The 14,908-nt window shown below is 35.1% G+C and overlaps 1 protein-coding gene across 12 annotated transcripts in view; it reads left to right on the forward strand.

Moving 5' to 3' along the window:
• LCOR (ligand dependent nuclear receptor corepressor) overlaps positions 1 to 14,908 on the forward strand; it is a 134,034-nt gene that overhangs the window by 85,265 nt on the left and 33,861 nt on the right. For 9 of the 12 annotated variants that reach the window (XM_072626492.1, XM_072626479.1, XM_072626499.1 and 6 more), the window contains one exon: positions 1,417 to 1,510. In XM_072626492.1, the coding sequence (XP_072482593.1) occupies positions 1,417 to 1,510 (94 nt within the window). Of the gene's footprint in view, positions 1 to 1,416; positions 1,511 to 4,155; positions 14,002 to 14,908 lie in introns of those variants that run through there. The other 3 variants (XM_072626533.1, XM_072626541.1, XM_072626530.1) reach the window with 1 other exon arrangement.

A 14,908-nucleotide genomic window follows, 5' to 3' on the forward strand; every position in this document is an offset into this window, starting at 1 on the left:
GTTATTATAAAATATATTTGAAATTGTGGGATGGTTGCTCAATAAAATGAGTTCACAAGGTTAATTTTTAATGCTATACACAAAGCGTATTTTTCTTATACAGTATTATGCACAGATGGTAACGATGTAAAATTGCGTATATTCTTGGTTAATTCCACTTTATGGAATTTCTTTGTATATTGGAAACAACACTGGACTTGGAGACATAGGTTCGGATCCCATATCTGATGACTATGTGACCATGGGCAAGTCATGAGCCTGTTTTCTAATTTGTAAAGTAAGAATAATACCAGAACTCCCCCTCACAACATTGTTGTAAAGATCCAAGGGGGCAATGACCCTAAGGTTCTCAGTTAACCCTAATCAAACAACAAGCATTTATCATTGTTTATATTTTAAAAACATAGTATTCAGTTGTAATCTAACAAAATATATTTTATTACAATAAAATTATTGCAGTTGGGTTTACAAACTCCCCTTTTGAACAATACTTGCAAGTATTTTGAGAGCCCAAGATATGTGGAGTTTACCTTTCCTAGATAGGCTTAGTTTTTAGATGTTTGACTTTATACTTTGTAACTTTGAGAGACGTTGGCTCTTTTGAATTTAGAAAATTCAAGGCCAATGGGTCTCATGAAGAACTTGGAACAATATAAATTGATATTTTTAGCATTTTGTTTTATCTTTGCTAGTCTTGTGAAATGTCTCAACTTTTGGGAGGCTGGAGGGCAGTCTCTCTGATATTAATCTTTGGTCTAATTAACTATAAATAACTATAAAAACTAGAGTTTGAATTTCACTAGTATAAGGAACTCTGTGAAGAAAACTCTTGTTCAGCTAATGCAGATTGGTACCTGCTCTGAATTTTATGATCTTAGAGAGTTGCTTGGGCCATGAGATGTGAAGAGACTTTCCAAGATCAGGCAGCTAATGTGCTTCAGAGGTGGGCTAGTTGGACTTTTTTTCTGAATCCCAAGGCCAGTTATCTCTTGGCTATACCATTTTGGCTTTTATAAGACATTGTAACTTGTTTGTGAGATTTATAGTTGGTTTGCCTAAGGGTAATCTTTTTGCTAGATTTCTCTGACAATAGGCTGGACTTAGCTCCCTCCCCATTAGCTTGTGTAAAAATCTAAAGTTGCTTTATAATTGGTATTGTTTTGAATACATACCTCTTGAGTTTTTTCCCTCTTAAGGGAGTCTTTCTTTGGGTGGAGAAGCATATGGTGGGGTACACAGGGAGTTGGATGGGATGGCCTGTTTTCTAAATAATATGATAATTTGACTGATGATTCAGAAATTAAAAGTAAATATATTCACACATAGTATGATGACAGCTTTTATCTTTAATCCAACACAGTTCATGTTTACACCTAGTTTTTCCACATTCTCAGATATTTCTTTGTGTTTCTACAGACGGTGTCCTTGATCTGTCCACTAAGAAAAGTCCATGTGCTGGCAGCACTTCCCTCAGCCATTCTCCAGGTTGCTCCAATTCTCAAGGGAACGGGTAAGGGAAAATATTTGCAGCTTTCTCATAATCTGTCTATCATAATCTATAAAGCAATTTATCACAGATTGATACTAATCTCCTCTTACATTTAAAACAAATGGAAATCCTTCAGAGTAATGATTTTTATGGTGGATCTTTTGTAAAGTCAGTCTTTAGTCCACCTCCTAAGAAAAGTTGCATTCTGAAATTTGATAGCACAGCCTAATAATTTTACTTTAGTTTTATTAAGTCGTTAAGAGCTTGGTAAGAATGCAGTTGTATTTTTGGATGATTTGTTGGTTTGACATGTGAATAAAGAACCTTAATAAAATATTACAAAGTAAAGGTATATCAGTTATAGTCTTTAGGTTGAAGCTTTGGGATAAGAAGTGGACTTCATTACACAACTTGGTACATAGGGAATTTTTTGGTTTTGGTAGATGTGAATTGCAACTATAATTTCCAATGTTGACAGTTCATAAAATATAATGGTGCTTTCTTTTTTGCCTCTTTTAACAGATGGGATTGATGTGGGGTATTGATAGGTAATTACCTCTATCAGGACAATACACAGAATCATTATAAAGTTAGTTTTTGTAGCACTCTCGAAGATGAAAGTGAATTTTCTGAGATTCTAGGAACCAAATTTCATAGTGAGCAATGATCTGGAGCCCTTTATCAACCATATATTTTTTCTAAAGGAGCTGTTTTTATGTAGAATAGATTAGAAATTGAGATACATGGAACTGATATTAAGAAGTTGTCATTGGGTTGTAGTATATTAGATATGAAAAATAACCTTCTTAGTTATCCTAAATAATATTTAGGGTTAGTTTCAAAGTATAAACCTTTTGTAAGTTACATAGATTAAGGTAGGGGAAATCAAAATGTCTTAACTTTTTGAAACATGCTCTTAGCTATCCTTTTAAAAAGTATCCCTTTCTTGTGATGCTTTGTAATATCAACTACTACAACACTGTCCCTGTTATTTTTCCTTAATGTTTTATTTTTTCTGTCTTTTTGAAATGAAATAAGTAAAACTTTTGTTGTTGATTTTATCCATTTTGATTTTCAAAAAGTATTTGCCTTTTCTTTTTCATCTTTCTTTTCTTCAAATACTGATTCAAATGGAATATATCCCTCTCAGTAAATTCTGTTCTTATATTATAATATCATGGAACATTTGGGAATTTTTCAGGAGCCCAAGTAATTTGACTAAACAAAACTCTTAGATAAGTCTTACCTGTGATTTGGTGGGAAAAATCAGCATCATATTTTGCTTAAAATTTGTCTCTGAAGACCACACCTTCACATTGGAAATTATTTCTCTGTTCTTTTCATTTCGTGGAACTCAAATCAAGTTCTCTAGTTTCTTAAGTGAGTTAGCAGTACCGCCCTGTTTTTAGGTGAAGTTTTGGAATTATCCTTAGAGTGTTACTTTTGCTGACATAACACAAAGCCCATAAAAAAAAAAAATCTAGCCTATTATTTTTGTAGATATAATAGGAACAATACCAGTATGTCTTATTTCTTAAACATTCACTTTCTTATCTAGATTTTATTAATGTTATCGCTTCTTTTGGGCATGCTTTGCCATTCGCCATTATTGATCTTGATAATCTGTCGTCATTGTGAAAGTTTGACACTTGGAAACCAGTATAAGTTCGTATTTGTAGTTGTGTGGGAAAAAAATGGGCTAAGAACTAGTGATTCATGAAATCATTAACTTTTGGGTAGCATTCTCTGGGAGCCATCAATTTAAGGTTTAGATAGAAATGACTACTCCACAAATGATAGATTTTTAAAAGATTAAAAGATATATAACATAATGCTCATAACTTTGAAATGAACTAAATTTAGTAACATTTGAGGAATAAAAGTATTGGAGGTAAGAAAAGGCTATATCTTTTGAGCCTGGCACTTTTCAAATGGAGAATCAGAGGTTTCTCATTCATTGTGTTTCTCGTTGTGTTTAAAAGAAAGCAGTGTGGTAAGTTTACGTTGTTAACATGCAGCTTCTTTGCTAGTGGCAGTACCACTTTGCTTTTAATTCAAGTGTAAAAGAATGACAAGCTGTTTGGAGTTGTTTATTTTTTGATGATGAGCAGCAGCTTTTTGTGTGGATTGAATGAGCACCCATCCATGGCCTCCACTGTTGTGAACAACAGTTCAGATTTTGTAGCAGGTTGTCCAATGTACGTTGAATGTGTTGCATTTAAAGTCATTTGGCTTACTCTTTTATTACTGTACTTGTTTAGTGGTAACGTCACGTTAATAACACAGTTGTGTATAGAGCTATGGAGACTGACGATTACTTTGTAATTTTTAATTAAGGTGCTATTTTCAGACAGTTGCGCGAAGCCTTTCTCCTCCGAAAATTTGTGAACCCGACCATCTGACAGGTTTCATTTTTCTTTGCCCAAAAAGCTCCTGGTTTTTGTTTTTTGTTTTTTTTTGTTTTTGTTTTGTTTTTGTTTTTGTTTTTTGGTGGACAAGTTTTAAAATGACTGCTGAGACCTTTTTTAAATTTTAGAGAGAGAGAAAATAAATAACACAAAGTGATGTTACCCAAGCAAGGCCTTCTAATAAAGGAGTGGTCCCCTCACCCATCCCTCCCTACCTGTGCAAGTCCTGCTCACATCAGTTTCCTTCCATCCAATTAGGCGACCTGGGAGACCCAGCCAGCACCGTCCGGACGGACTTCGGAGTGGTGATGGGGTACCTCCAAGAAGCCTACAGGATGGAACCAGGGAAGGTTTTGGCCACTCCACATCTCTCAAAGTTCCACTGGCGCGATCACTGCAGATTAGTGAAGAACTACTGAGCAGAAACCAGTTCTCCTCAGCTGCCAGCCTTGGGTCATCTGGATTGCAGAATCATGGGCAACATTTAATCTTATCCAGGGAGGCCTCTTGGGCAAAACCACATTATGAATTCAACTTCAGCCGCATGAAATTCAGGGGAAATGGTGCACTCAGCAACATCAGTGACCTTCCTTTTATTACAGAAAATCCTGCCTTTCAAAAAATGGCACTTCAAACGAAACAAGATGGAAAAAAGGACATGAGCCATTCATCTCCTGTAGATCTAAAGATACCACAAGTTCGAGGCATGGACCTTTCATGGGAGTCCCGCACTGGTGACCAGTATAGCTATAGTTCTTTGGTCATGGGTTCACAAACGGAGAGCGCGCTTAGTAAAAAGTTAAGGGCTATTCTTCCAAAACAAAATAGAAGAAGTATGCTGGATGCTGGACCGGATTCTTGGGGCTCAGATGCTGAGCAGTCTACCTCTGGACAGCCATATCCCACATCGGATCAAGAAGGAGACCCAGGCTCCAAGCAGCCTCGGAAGAAAAGAGGGAGATATAGACAGTACAACAGTGAAATACTGGAGGAAGCAATCTCGGTGGTTATGAGTGGAAAAATGAGTGTTTCCAAAGCTCAGAGTATTTATGGAATTCCCCACAGTACGCTGGAGTACAAAGTAAAGGAGAGGCTGGGCACTTTGAAAAACCCTCCAAAGAAAAAGATGAAATTAATGAGGTCGGAGGGTCCAGATGTTTCAGTAAAGATTGAATTAGATCCCCAGGGAGAGGCAGCACAAAGTGCAAATGAATCAAAAGATGAGTAGGAATACTGTAGAGTGCCAATTACTTTACAAACTGGGTGAGCACTACTGCATTGTTCAGTTATCATTGAATGCACCCGACTCCATTTACTGTAACACTTGTTCTTTGCAGATTTTGCATGAACACCCAGGTGGAAGGTGCATTGTGAATGTTGCATTTTTGAAATTTTCCATGTGCAGTATGGCTCAAAATACCTTTTTTTATTTTTTTCCCTTTGGCCTTTTGCATGTTTCTCTACAATTTAGAGAATTGAGTTACCTCACAGAGAATGCAGATATGTGGAAGTGGACTCCTTGTAGAGCCAGTGTGGTTTTTTGGGGGTTTTGTTTTTTGTTTTTGCGGGGGGGAGGGAAGGGAGTTACTGTCATATTTACCTTTTTTTTTTTAAAAAAGGCCTCTTTTAAAACCCAACTCTCTTCTACTTGGAGCTTTATTGTCCATAATTAGAAAGCCATCTTAAACTAGAAAATTATTCAGAATTTCCTTTCTCCTTGGATCCAGCTAATTGAAGTATTACAATAAGTACTTGCTCTTTAGATAGGGTAAATCTCTTGAGCGCATGGAGATGGGTTATCTCCTCAACAATTATAAGTAATCAATTGGGTCTAATTGCATTTTATTATTTTCTTTCAAAAATTGAATTAATTTAACATTAATAATCTGTTTAGTGCTCACCCAGTAGGGGCAGGGGGAGGAAGGTACATACACTACCTTCAAAAATGCTTCAGTTAATTACTTCGTAAACACTACCTTCACTGTAATTTTGTTTGGGATTTTCTAAGGGTAGGATTTGATCTCACCAGTTTGTGAGGATGTAGCCTTATCTCATGGAGGACAAGCTCCGTTTTTACTCAGGAGCAGTCAGGGTACATTTAATGATACGATAGAATATGCCTCATTTTTAGCAAAACTAGGTTTCTTTGTAACTTTAAACCCTTTTTACAGATTTGATTATGCGTTTACTAACTATTATGTGTAGTTGCAGCAACTGGTTTAAATTATTTCAAATCTGTATATTAGGACTGGGAAAATAGGGAAAGGAAATGTGTATAATTGTGATCTTTTAAAAATGATCTCTCGACATTAAAACCTCAGTGATTTGCCCGATTGACCACATTGATGAAGGATCCATTTTTTGTGTTGAGGGGAAAAGCAAAAAACCCAAAGGTAGTCTAATCTGATTTAGGCTCCACCTCATATTTAGCTATAATTCAGTCATGACTAAAAGATCCTTAGGGTGTTTCCTTTTTAAATAGCCCATTTGCTAGTAGCAGGTTGGTTTTTTTTAATCTATAGCATCAATTCCCCCTTCTCTCCTTTCCTTTTCTAATTTTTAACAATAATAGGTTCAGTGATAGATTTTTAGTGGTTGCTTAGCACACAATACTTAGGCAGTTTCAGATCATGTTAATATAAGCACTCCTTAAAGTGTTATTGAGGTGGGTTATTAAAACTGCAATAGACCCAGAAGTAAGTTTAGCCAATACATTCTTCTAGTATTTCTGCAACAACCATCCAGAACTGGGTGAAGCCCAAAGGTTTTAGTGCTGTATAAGTCAGAAATATCAACTGTGCAAAACAAAATAAAAACACTGCAAACATTCTATAAACTAAAATCAATTGGGATGAGTTTTTAGGCTCTCTCCGTTTTTTAATTGCTCAACCAAAAGAATCGTTGGCTTTTATGTACAAAATAAAAATGATAAGCATTGTACTTGGGCGGTGATTAAATTGAAGTTGGTGATTGCAAATAAATGCCAATATTTTATAAGGAAAGAGGACTACGTAGGCCCAAGACTGCATGATTTTGTTTGTATGAAAAATCTGGAGCAATTAATTAAATTAGCCTTTTTAGGCTAAGTGTGTGTGTGTGTGTGTGTGTGTGTGTGTTTGTACACACACACACACACACACACACACACACACACACATACATATATAAATACATGGTTTTTTTCCCCTGCGACTTAATGGTTCAAAGGTTAGGCACACCATTGCTGTCACTTAAAAATATGCACTGCTCATTTTTAACATAGACTGTGCTTGGGACCCTTGTTTGCTTCAGTTTCTTTGTGTGATGATTTAAACACTAAATAATGAGCCTGCTTCCTCTTAGGTTTCTAGTTATCATCTCAACATAATAAGCATAATAAGTTTGAGTTCAGAACCAGTATGTAAACTCTGAAGTATTTTCTAGCATAGCTGGAAATTGCAATAGAAATGCATTGTTAAATGTGTGGCTTTATCTGCTGGCGAAGGAAGTTGTAGAAAGTTTGCTGCGAGCAAAGGGCTAAGTTTTTAAAGGAAGCCTCCTATTTTCCACCCTTGTTTTTTTTGTCAGCACATAATTAATTGTGGCTACTAGTGCCTTCTTGTATTTTAACTTGGATTATTCAGTAGCTGGAGGTTGTTGCAAAAAGGCCCTTGTGAATACAGTTAATTTGTGCGTGTGCTATTTTTTGATTTGCAGACAAATATCATTAAAGGCCCATTTAAAATTTTGGCCCTAAAAGTTCAATTTTTGTAGAGTTTTCCTGTTCAGAGAGGTTTAACCCTATATGGTAGTCTATTTAAGTGATGTATGAGTTGAGTTTTGTAAAACTTTGTCGCTGTAGTGTGTACATGGAGTGATCATCTTACTAACATAAATATTTTCTATGTGTGTTTCAGTGGATGACAATCGAGCAGCAGAAGAATGGTGTGCCTACCCTTTAATGCTGCAGTTTATAAAGAGAACTTGTATTGTGTCATTTCAGATTGTAGGCTAAGAATTGTAAATAGTGAAAATTTGAGTACTTCTATTATTTGCTTTGGTTTAGAAAGTAAATTTAAAAACAAACCAAACTCTAAATGTTCTCAGATTAAATGTCCTGAGACCTGAAGATTGTAATATTCATGTCTGTGAAGCTTTTTAACATTACACTTGAGATCAGTGACAACTTAATATTCAGGTAAACTTTCTTTTCAGAGAAGCTTTTGAACAAGCGTATTTCCTCCAAAGGTCTCTTGTGTTTGGCTTTTTTTTTTCAGTAGATTTTTTTTTAAGCACTAATTGCATTACATTGGTAACTGCAATATAAAATAGCCATTATTGTTTTGTGAAGCATGGTTGGAATTAGTTAGTGGTCCCTTTTAAATTTCATGAGCCTCTCAAAAAAAAAAGACAAAACAAAAAAAAAACAAAAACAAAAAAAAGCTGCTGAATATTTCAAAAGATATATATTTTACCTTATTGTAGGTTTTGTAAAGTTAGTTTGTAATATTCAGGTGCACTTTTAATGTTAAATTTTGTTCTCAAAGTTCCATTATACCATGTATTTCTTGAAGTGGTTCATCACATGGCTGGCTATCAATCTAGGTGCTGCAGTGATCCCTGTATGTTTGTTTGACTTCTCTCTTGATTTGCCGCTATGCTGTATTGGCACTTTCAGTGTAGATCTACTAGTTGTGTTTGGGATCATCTTAAATATTTAATGGGGGATTGTCTTATTAGCATGCTTAATTTCTGCTGACCAGAGGTTTGCAAGGCCCAGACCCCAGGTGACTAGTTGCTTTTCTGGAGTGGAAAAATGTAGTTCATTTGTCACAAAAGCCTTCTTTCTCACATCTTTTCTGATAAGTGAATGACAATGCTACTAGGTCAGGGATATGTATTTAGAACCTGTTATTCCTACCTTTTTGTGAGAAAACACTGATCACAGTATACAAGCTCATAACACCATTGTAGTGAAAACACTAAGTAATTCTGTGGAAGGATTCCTTTCTGGTATTTTTATCACTAGTCTTTTGATTCCCAAGGTAGTGTACTTCATGTGCAGTCATCAAGTTTGGCAGTAATACAGTCTTCTGTCACGTTAGTGTGTTAAGTAGGATGACAGGAAGTTAAGTGGTTATGAACAATTAGCAATCAGCTGTGAAATTTTTCCCTCTTGCAAGTACCATGAAAGATAAGGTTGTTTCCTTTCACAAAACAAGCATTTTATATTTATGTGTATAATACTTTAGAGTATTAAGTTTGCTGTTATACTGAAATAGATTAGCAAGCCTTTGCTGCAGCAGATCATAAATATGAATGAGGCTTTATGTGATAGGGGTCCTTATGTGGAGTTAACTTTATGGTTCTGGTGAGCAAGCTCAACAAGTGTGAAGTGTATTAGCTTTATTTGAACCATATTTCCTTTCCAATGTTGAAGTGCTTTTAAAAACTCTGGTTATCTACTACCAATCATTACCTCAACTATTTGGCGTTTTCATTCCTTAACATTTTACCCTAGCCGTAACGTGAGCTATAAGGGATCAGATATTCTAATACATTGGCACCATAGGAAGTTTAATAATTGTATAACTTTTTATTCCTTGAGGGAATTCCTTACTGTATTGCAAAACTGACTGCTTGTAAAGGCTGTATCATAGCCATTTTTCTGTCATGAAGAGGTAGTTAACAGTATGGTATGTCCATTCCTCCTAGTGATACAGAATGGGGGCTGTGTATAACAGTAGACCCCTTACACCTCTCACGTGCCTCCCTTAGAACTTAACTTTCAGTTACAGGCCTCCATCAGAGTTTTTGCTAGAACTTGAAACTTATACTACATTTCTAAGTTTGGGGAGAGATAAATTGAATTTCTGCTTAAATTTGAAATTTTGAGTAGCAGTCAACTACATATTAGATTGTTAGGTGCCCCTTTGTTTATAGCTGTTTCCCCCTTAGCTTTGAACCATTTAATTTTGCTTTTTAATTTCTTTTGCCTATCTGAATGCCAGAGGACATTTTTCACATGAGCCATCCTTTCCTCTATATTCAGGTTACTGTCTTTGGTGATAGAAGATTGACAGTGGACTGAAAAGCTCCTAAACAAAGCGTACAGTGTTTCATGGGAAACATTTAAATTTGATAAGTCAAGTCTTCTTGGCTTTCATGAAGGTAGTAGACCATTCTCCTTGTTATTTGTTACCTTCCTTTACAATTATGGCTTTATGTTGATACCTGTGGCCAGACCAGTACTCTTAAAAGCTTACTGGTCTTAACTAAATAGCTCACTACATTCTGTGGGTCAGAGAAATAATTCTATTCATATAAAAATGCTTTTTAAACCTCACTAAAAAGAAAAAAGATAACTTTGTGGTGCATGGAATACAAATCCCCAGATCTTTGTTTGGTTTTCTTAGGATTAAGTCTGGTTACAACTGAGCAGGTTATGTGACTATGGCATTTGAAGGGAAACTGGAGAGATTCTGTGCAATTAACCCCCTTTTTCTCCAAAATGACCTTGCTTTTAGCCTTTTTTTTTTTTTAAGTTATAACTAGTTCTGTAGCATAACATTATAGCTGTGAGCCCTAACTCTTTTGAAGGAGATGGAGATGGGGGGGTAGTGGAGAATGGGATAGACGGGAAGGGGATGAAGATATGTAGGCTTTTGAGAGAAATTAAGTTGGGATAAAGATGGGAGAGCTTAAGCATTCTGTCCTAAACTCTAGTCTAAAACTAGTAAGAGGACGTACTGTGATAAGGTTGAGCCATCTACATTTTTTGAGTCAAAAACTTTTAGATCCTTTTTATAGCCATTTGCGAGAAGCATCTAGGTTAATATATGTTAAATTGGCAAGCATCAAAATGTACAAATTACTGACACCATAACTTGTTGAAGGGTACTTTTAAGTTTTCTGGTTGATTTATAGCTATGTATTGAAATAGCTAAAAGAGTCTGCAGAAGCCTAAAAGTAAGCACTTTTAGTTAATCACAGATTAATTGGATGGAGCAAGTATTGTAGTCATATTTAATCTATATTATTTGTATGTAAAAATTGAGCTGTTTATCTTGTTTTAGGCTGTTATTGAACGGTCTTAAGGTAATTATTTTTTAGACACTGGAAATGACCCTATACACACATACCAAAAAAAAAAAAAGAAACCAGTTACACATATTCAACAATCCATACCTCTTAGACTTGTAGGTTTGTCTTGGGCAAAGAATTTGTGAAACTATTACCAGTATTAGTGCAGTCTTGGATTCCTTGTTCTGCATAACTGCTCCCTTTCTCAGGTATCATCCTGAAAACACTAATTTAAAAATAATCTCTTTAGAGATTAATTTCTCAGTGGATAGTGTAGAAGGGGCTGGACATAGGACACTGATACAATAGAACAGACTACAGCAGTTACTAGCCAAATGAAATTGAGATCTAAACTATTTTCTGCCCCCATCAGAATAATGGGGACACTTACCAATTGAGTTTAATAAGTACTTGGTGCTGCACTTCTAAAAAGGCTTTTCTTTTTCAAAGGTGATTTTTTTTTCTTTATTGTTGGAAGCACGAGCAGTACATTTTACTGTCACTCTTAAAGCACTTGTCTGACATTTTTAAAATATTGGAAAAGGGATAATTCAGCACTTTTTCTGTTACAACACTAAAGTCTTAATTTATCTTGTCTTCAGAGTCTTAGGTACTGTAAGTTTTAGAATAATTTGAAAAAAAAGAAAAACCATCTCCTAACCTGGGGTCATATCACATTTATATAAATAAATCTTTGTCTTAAGGAAGAAAAGATAACATATTATACCTTCCAGGCAACTCTAGTGTTTGCTTGATCTTTCTCTCATTTCATTAAGCTATTTTAGGGCTTAGGAATTTGGATTTGAGAGGAAGTGAGGGGAAAATTCCTCCAAATGAAAAATCGTGTCAGATCATTATTGTCACTAGAATAATGGGTAGGGATTCTCTCTCCCTTTTATGTCTTCAGGGAATGAGCAGTATTTAGAATCTTTGGCTGAAATTCAAGCCTTTTTACCATGTAAATTTTTAATATTTGCTCACTGACATGCTTTTTACATCAGAGGACTGAAAAAATGAATCTTAATGTTTTTAAGTTGTGGAATGGTATATTTCTAAAATGAAGGGGGGTGGGGAAACAATTACATAGGTTAGAATACCAGCATTAGTCAGTTTAAGGAATTTTAGTATGTAATAGCAAAGTGTTTGATTAAAAACCTAATCCTGAATTGCTAGTCTGTAATTAGATGCTTTCTGATTTAGGAGATAAATAGTCTTTGGTTATTGATATGATCGGTCGTATGCCGTGTTGTCGGAAAACCAGACTTTTAAAGATAGACACTTTTATCAGACTCCCACTTGTTGCTTGTACTAATGGAATGTACACTTTACAGCAGCTTATTGCTGCTTTGAAAAGAAATGTATACGATATCTTTCGGAGTGTTTTCTCATAATTCTTTATAACCTCCAATTGTTAAATTGTCAGACATGGGTATTTTATCAGTCCAATATGTAAAGTAAGACTTATGTGCTTAGGAAGCCGACTTGTTCACACTGTTTAAGAACCCTCAGGGACAGTTGACACACTCTTCGAACTCAATTCAGGTACTTCTACTCTCTTCCTAAACCTAGCAGTGACTTGTATTTTTTTTGTTTTGCTTTTCTTTTGAAGTGCTGGTAGCACATCCTTGATGAATGTCAACTTAAAACTCAGTTCAGGTATCCAGGTATAACTCAGCCAAACGGATTTTAAAGCTGCATATAACTCTCCAGCACACAGTGCCTCAGACACTTATAGTGGCATTCTGTATATTCAGTTATTACTACTGAACAGATAACATGGGGGTTCCTGTTAACAATGTATTGTAAGAGATACGTGTGTGTGTGTATGTGTGTGTGTACACACACACACAGTTAAACTATGTACATAAAAACGCCACTAATAGCCAGCACAACTAAAGTAAACGACATTCCCAGCTGCTTCTATAAATTACATAGAGGCAGTTCCTTAATGTGGCTCTTGCTTCTTCACCATGACTACTACTAAATTCAAGCACTGGTCCTTGGGTGTCTGACCTCTACATTCTAGTTATGCAATGTCTTTAGAGAATTCTGTGCACTGGCCACTGTGATGGAACCAATGGGCCAGGAGTGCTTTGAGTTTATTAGTAGTGATTCTGCCAAAGTCGGTGTTGCATTATTTAATATGTAAAAATGTCAAAGAATCAGCAGAGGGAGGGAGGGGGGAGTGCTGTTTCCTGCACAGAGACAGGCATTTCCATCTAATTGGTAATCTTTAACCTCTTGATGGCAAATTTCTTCTGATGTGAAGTTCTAATTAGTCCTTTGCATCTTTAGAGAAGAGATCAGTCTACAAGAGAGCAAGATAATCTTTAAACATATATCTTTTTGTTACTGCAGTGTTATCTGTGGTTAACAAAACTGATTATTCCTCTGCTTTATTATTTGATATCTTACATATGAAAAGAATTCTCTTTCCATTTGTATAACCCATAGTCTTTGAAGATATGAAAAACGGCATTTATCAGATTTCTAGAAGCTCAAGTGTCATGAAAAAAATTTAACAGGAACCCCTTTTACTCTTATGGACCTCATTTCAATACTGTTTACAGTTTGACGGAATTGTATAATTTAATATTTCTCTTGTACTGTAGTTTATATTTATTTACAGATTTTTTTGTACTGTGTGATTTGAACTTTTTGTTTCTTGCTATGATCAATGTTTTATGTAGTAGAGCACTTATGATCACAAATTAAGGTTTTTGGTTTGATTGCACTACATTAATTTTTTTTTAATGCAGTTCTGATTTTTTGACTGGACTAAATAAGCTGTGTCTTAATGTATGTGATAAGTACTTAAATTTTAATCCATGTGGTCCCCCCCCCCTTTTTTTTGCATTATATGTCAGAAGCGCTAGTTCTTTCGTGCATGTGTAAGATTTAATGGCTCCATTGTATTATTTGACCATGACATTTGGAAGAACATTCCCAACTGTAATGTTGTGTATGGTAGTTCTCACTGGATGCTAGACTTTTCAAAACCACTATTCTTCTAATAAATTTTGTTGTGAAAAACTTTTAAAAGTTTTATTCTTTCATTTATTTAAATGTTTTAAATGGCATGAAATGATAAAACAATGAATGGTAGAAGTTACAAATACACCATAAGCAAATGTGGAAAAAATGTTTAATACATTTTTACCATAGCTAAACTTTCAGGTGAAAGCCCTTTAGAAGCTGTCAGCTTACAGAGTTCAGATATAACACCCATGGCCAATACTAGAGTTGTACTATTTAACTCTTCCTCAGATAACTCTTTTAAAAAAAAAAGCTAGTGAAAATGAGGACACCATTTTTAGCAAAGCTAAACAAACTGAAAATAAGCTTTTTCTCTAGAGACTAGATTCATCTTTTTTTCCTGACCATAAAACTATGTAATTATTTTTAAGTGAAGAAAATAATGATTTATTTGGTAGTACTTGCTCTTTGGAATGTTGTACTCTGCGTATAATGCTCAAACATAAGAAAAATGTTAACAGATTAAGCTTCCCCCCCACAAAATAATATACACAGTTTCAGTGGAAAGTAGGTATTTCCTTATATCTGGATCAGTAAGGAGATATTACATGATAAAATGAAGATAATACTGCATCTTGACCAATAGGTATATGCAGTTTATATAGACTTTGTGTACAAAGGGGATCACGATTTTAAAGATGTCCATAGAAATGGCAAACATTAATTTTTTAAAGGAAAATGTTTTTGGAAAGTAGATTTCTCAGTCTTAGGTTCTTTATTGGGTTTAGACTGGTTGAAATAATTTTCCAGCTATTTCAATTTCATTGTTACTATTCTTGGTTTTAAATGTAGTGCTATTTATTATGATGTATATGTGCTTATATCTGAAAAGATCAGTGTAGGGCTAACAGTCCTTGGCACACTGAACATATGTAAAATGTATCCATTGCTTTGTGCTACACTTAACTAAAAA

This window comes from Notamacropus eugenii, chromosome 1, assembly GCF_028372415.1.
Source record: "Notamacropus eugenii isolate mMacEug1 chromosome 1, mMacEug1.pri_v2, whole genome shotgun sequence".
NCBI lineage: Eukaryota > Metazoa > Chordata > Mammalia > Diprotodontia > Macropodidae > Notamacropus > Notamacropus eugenii.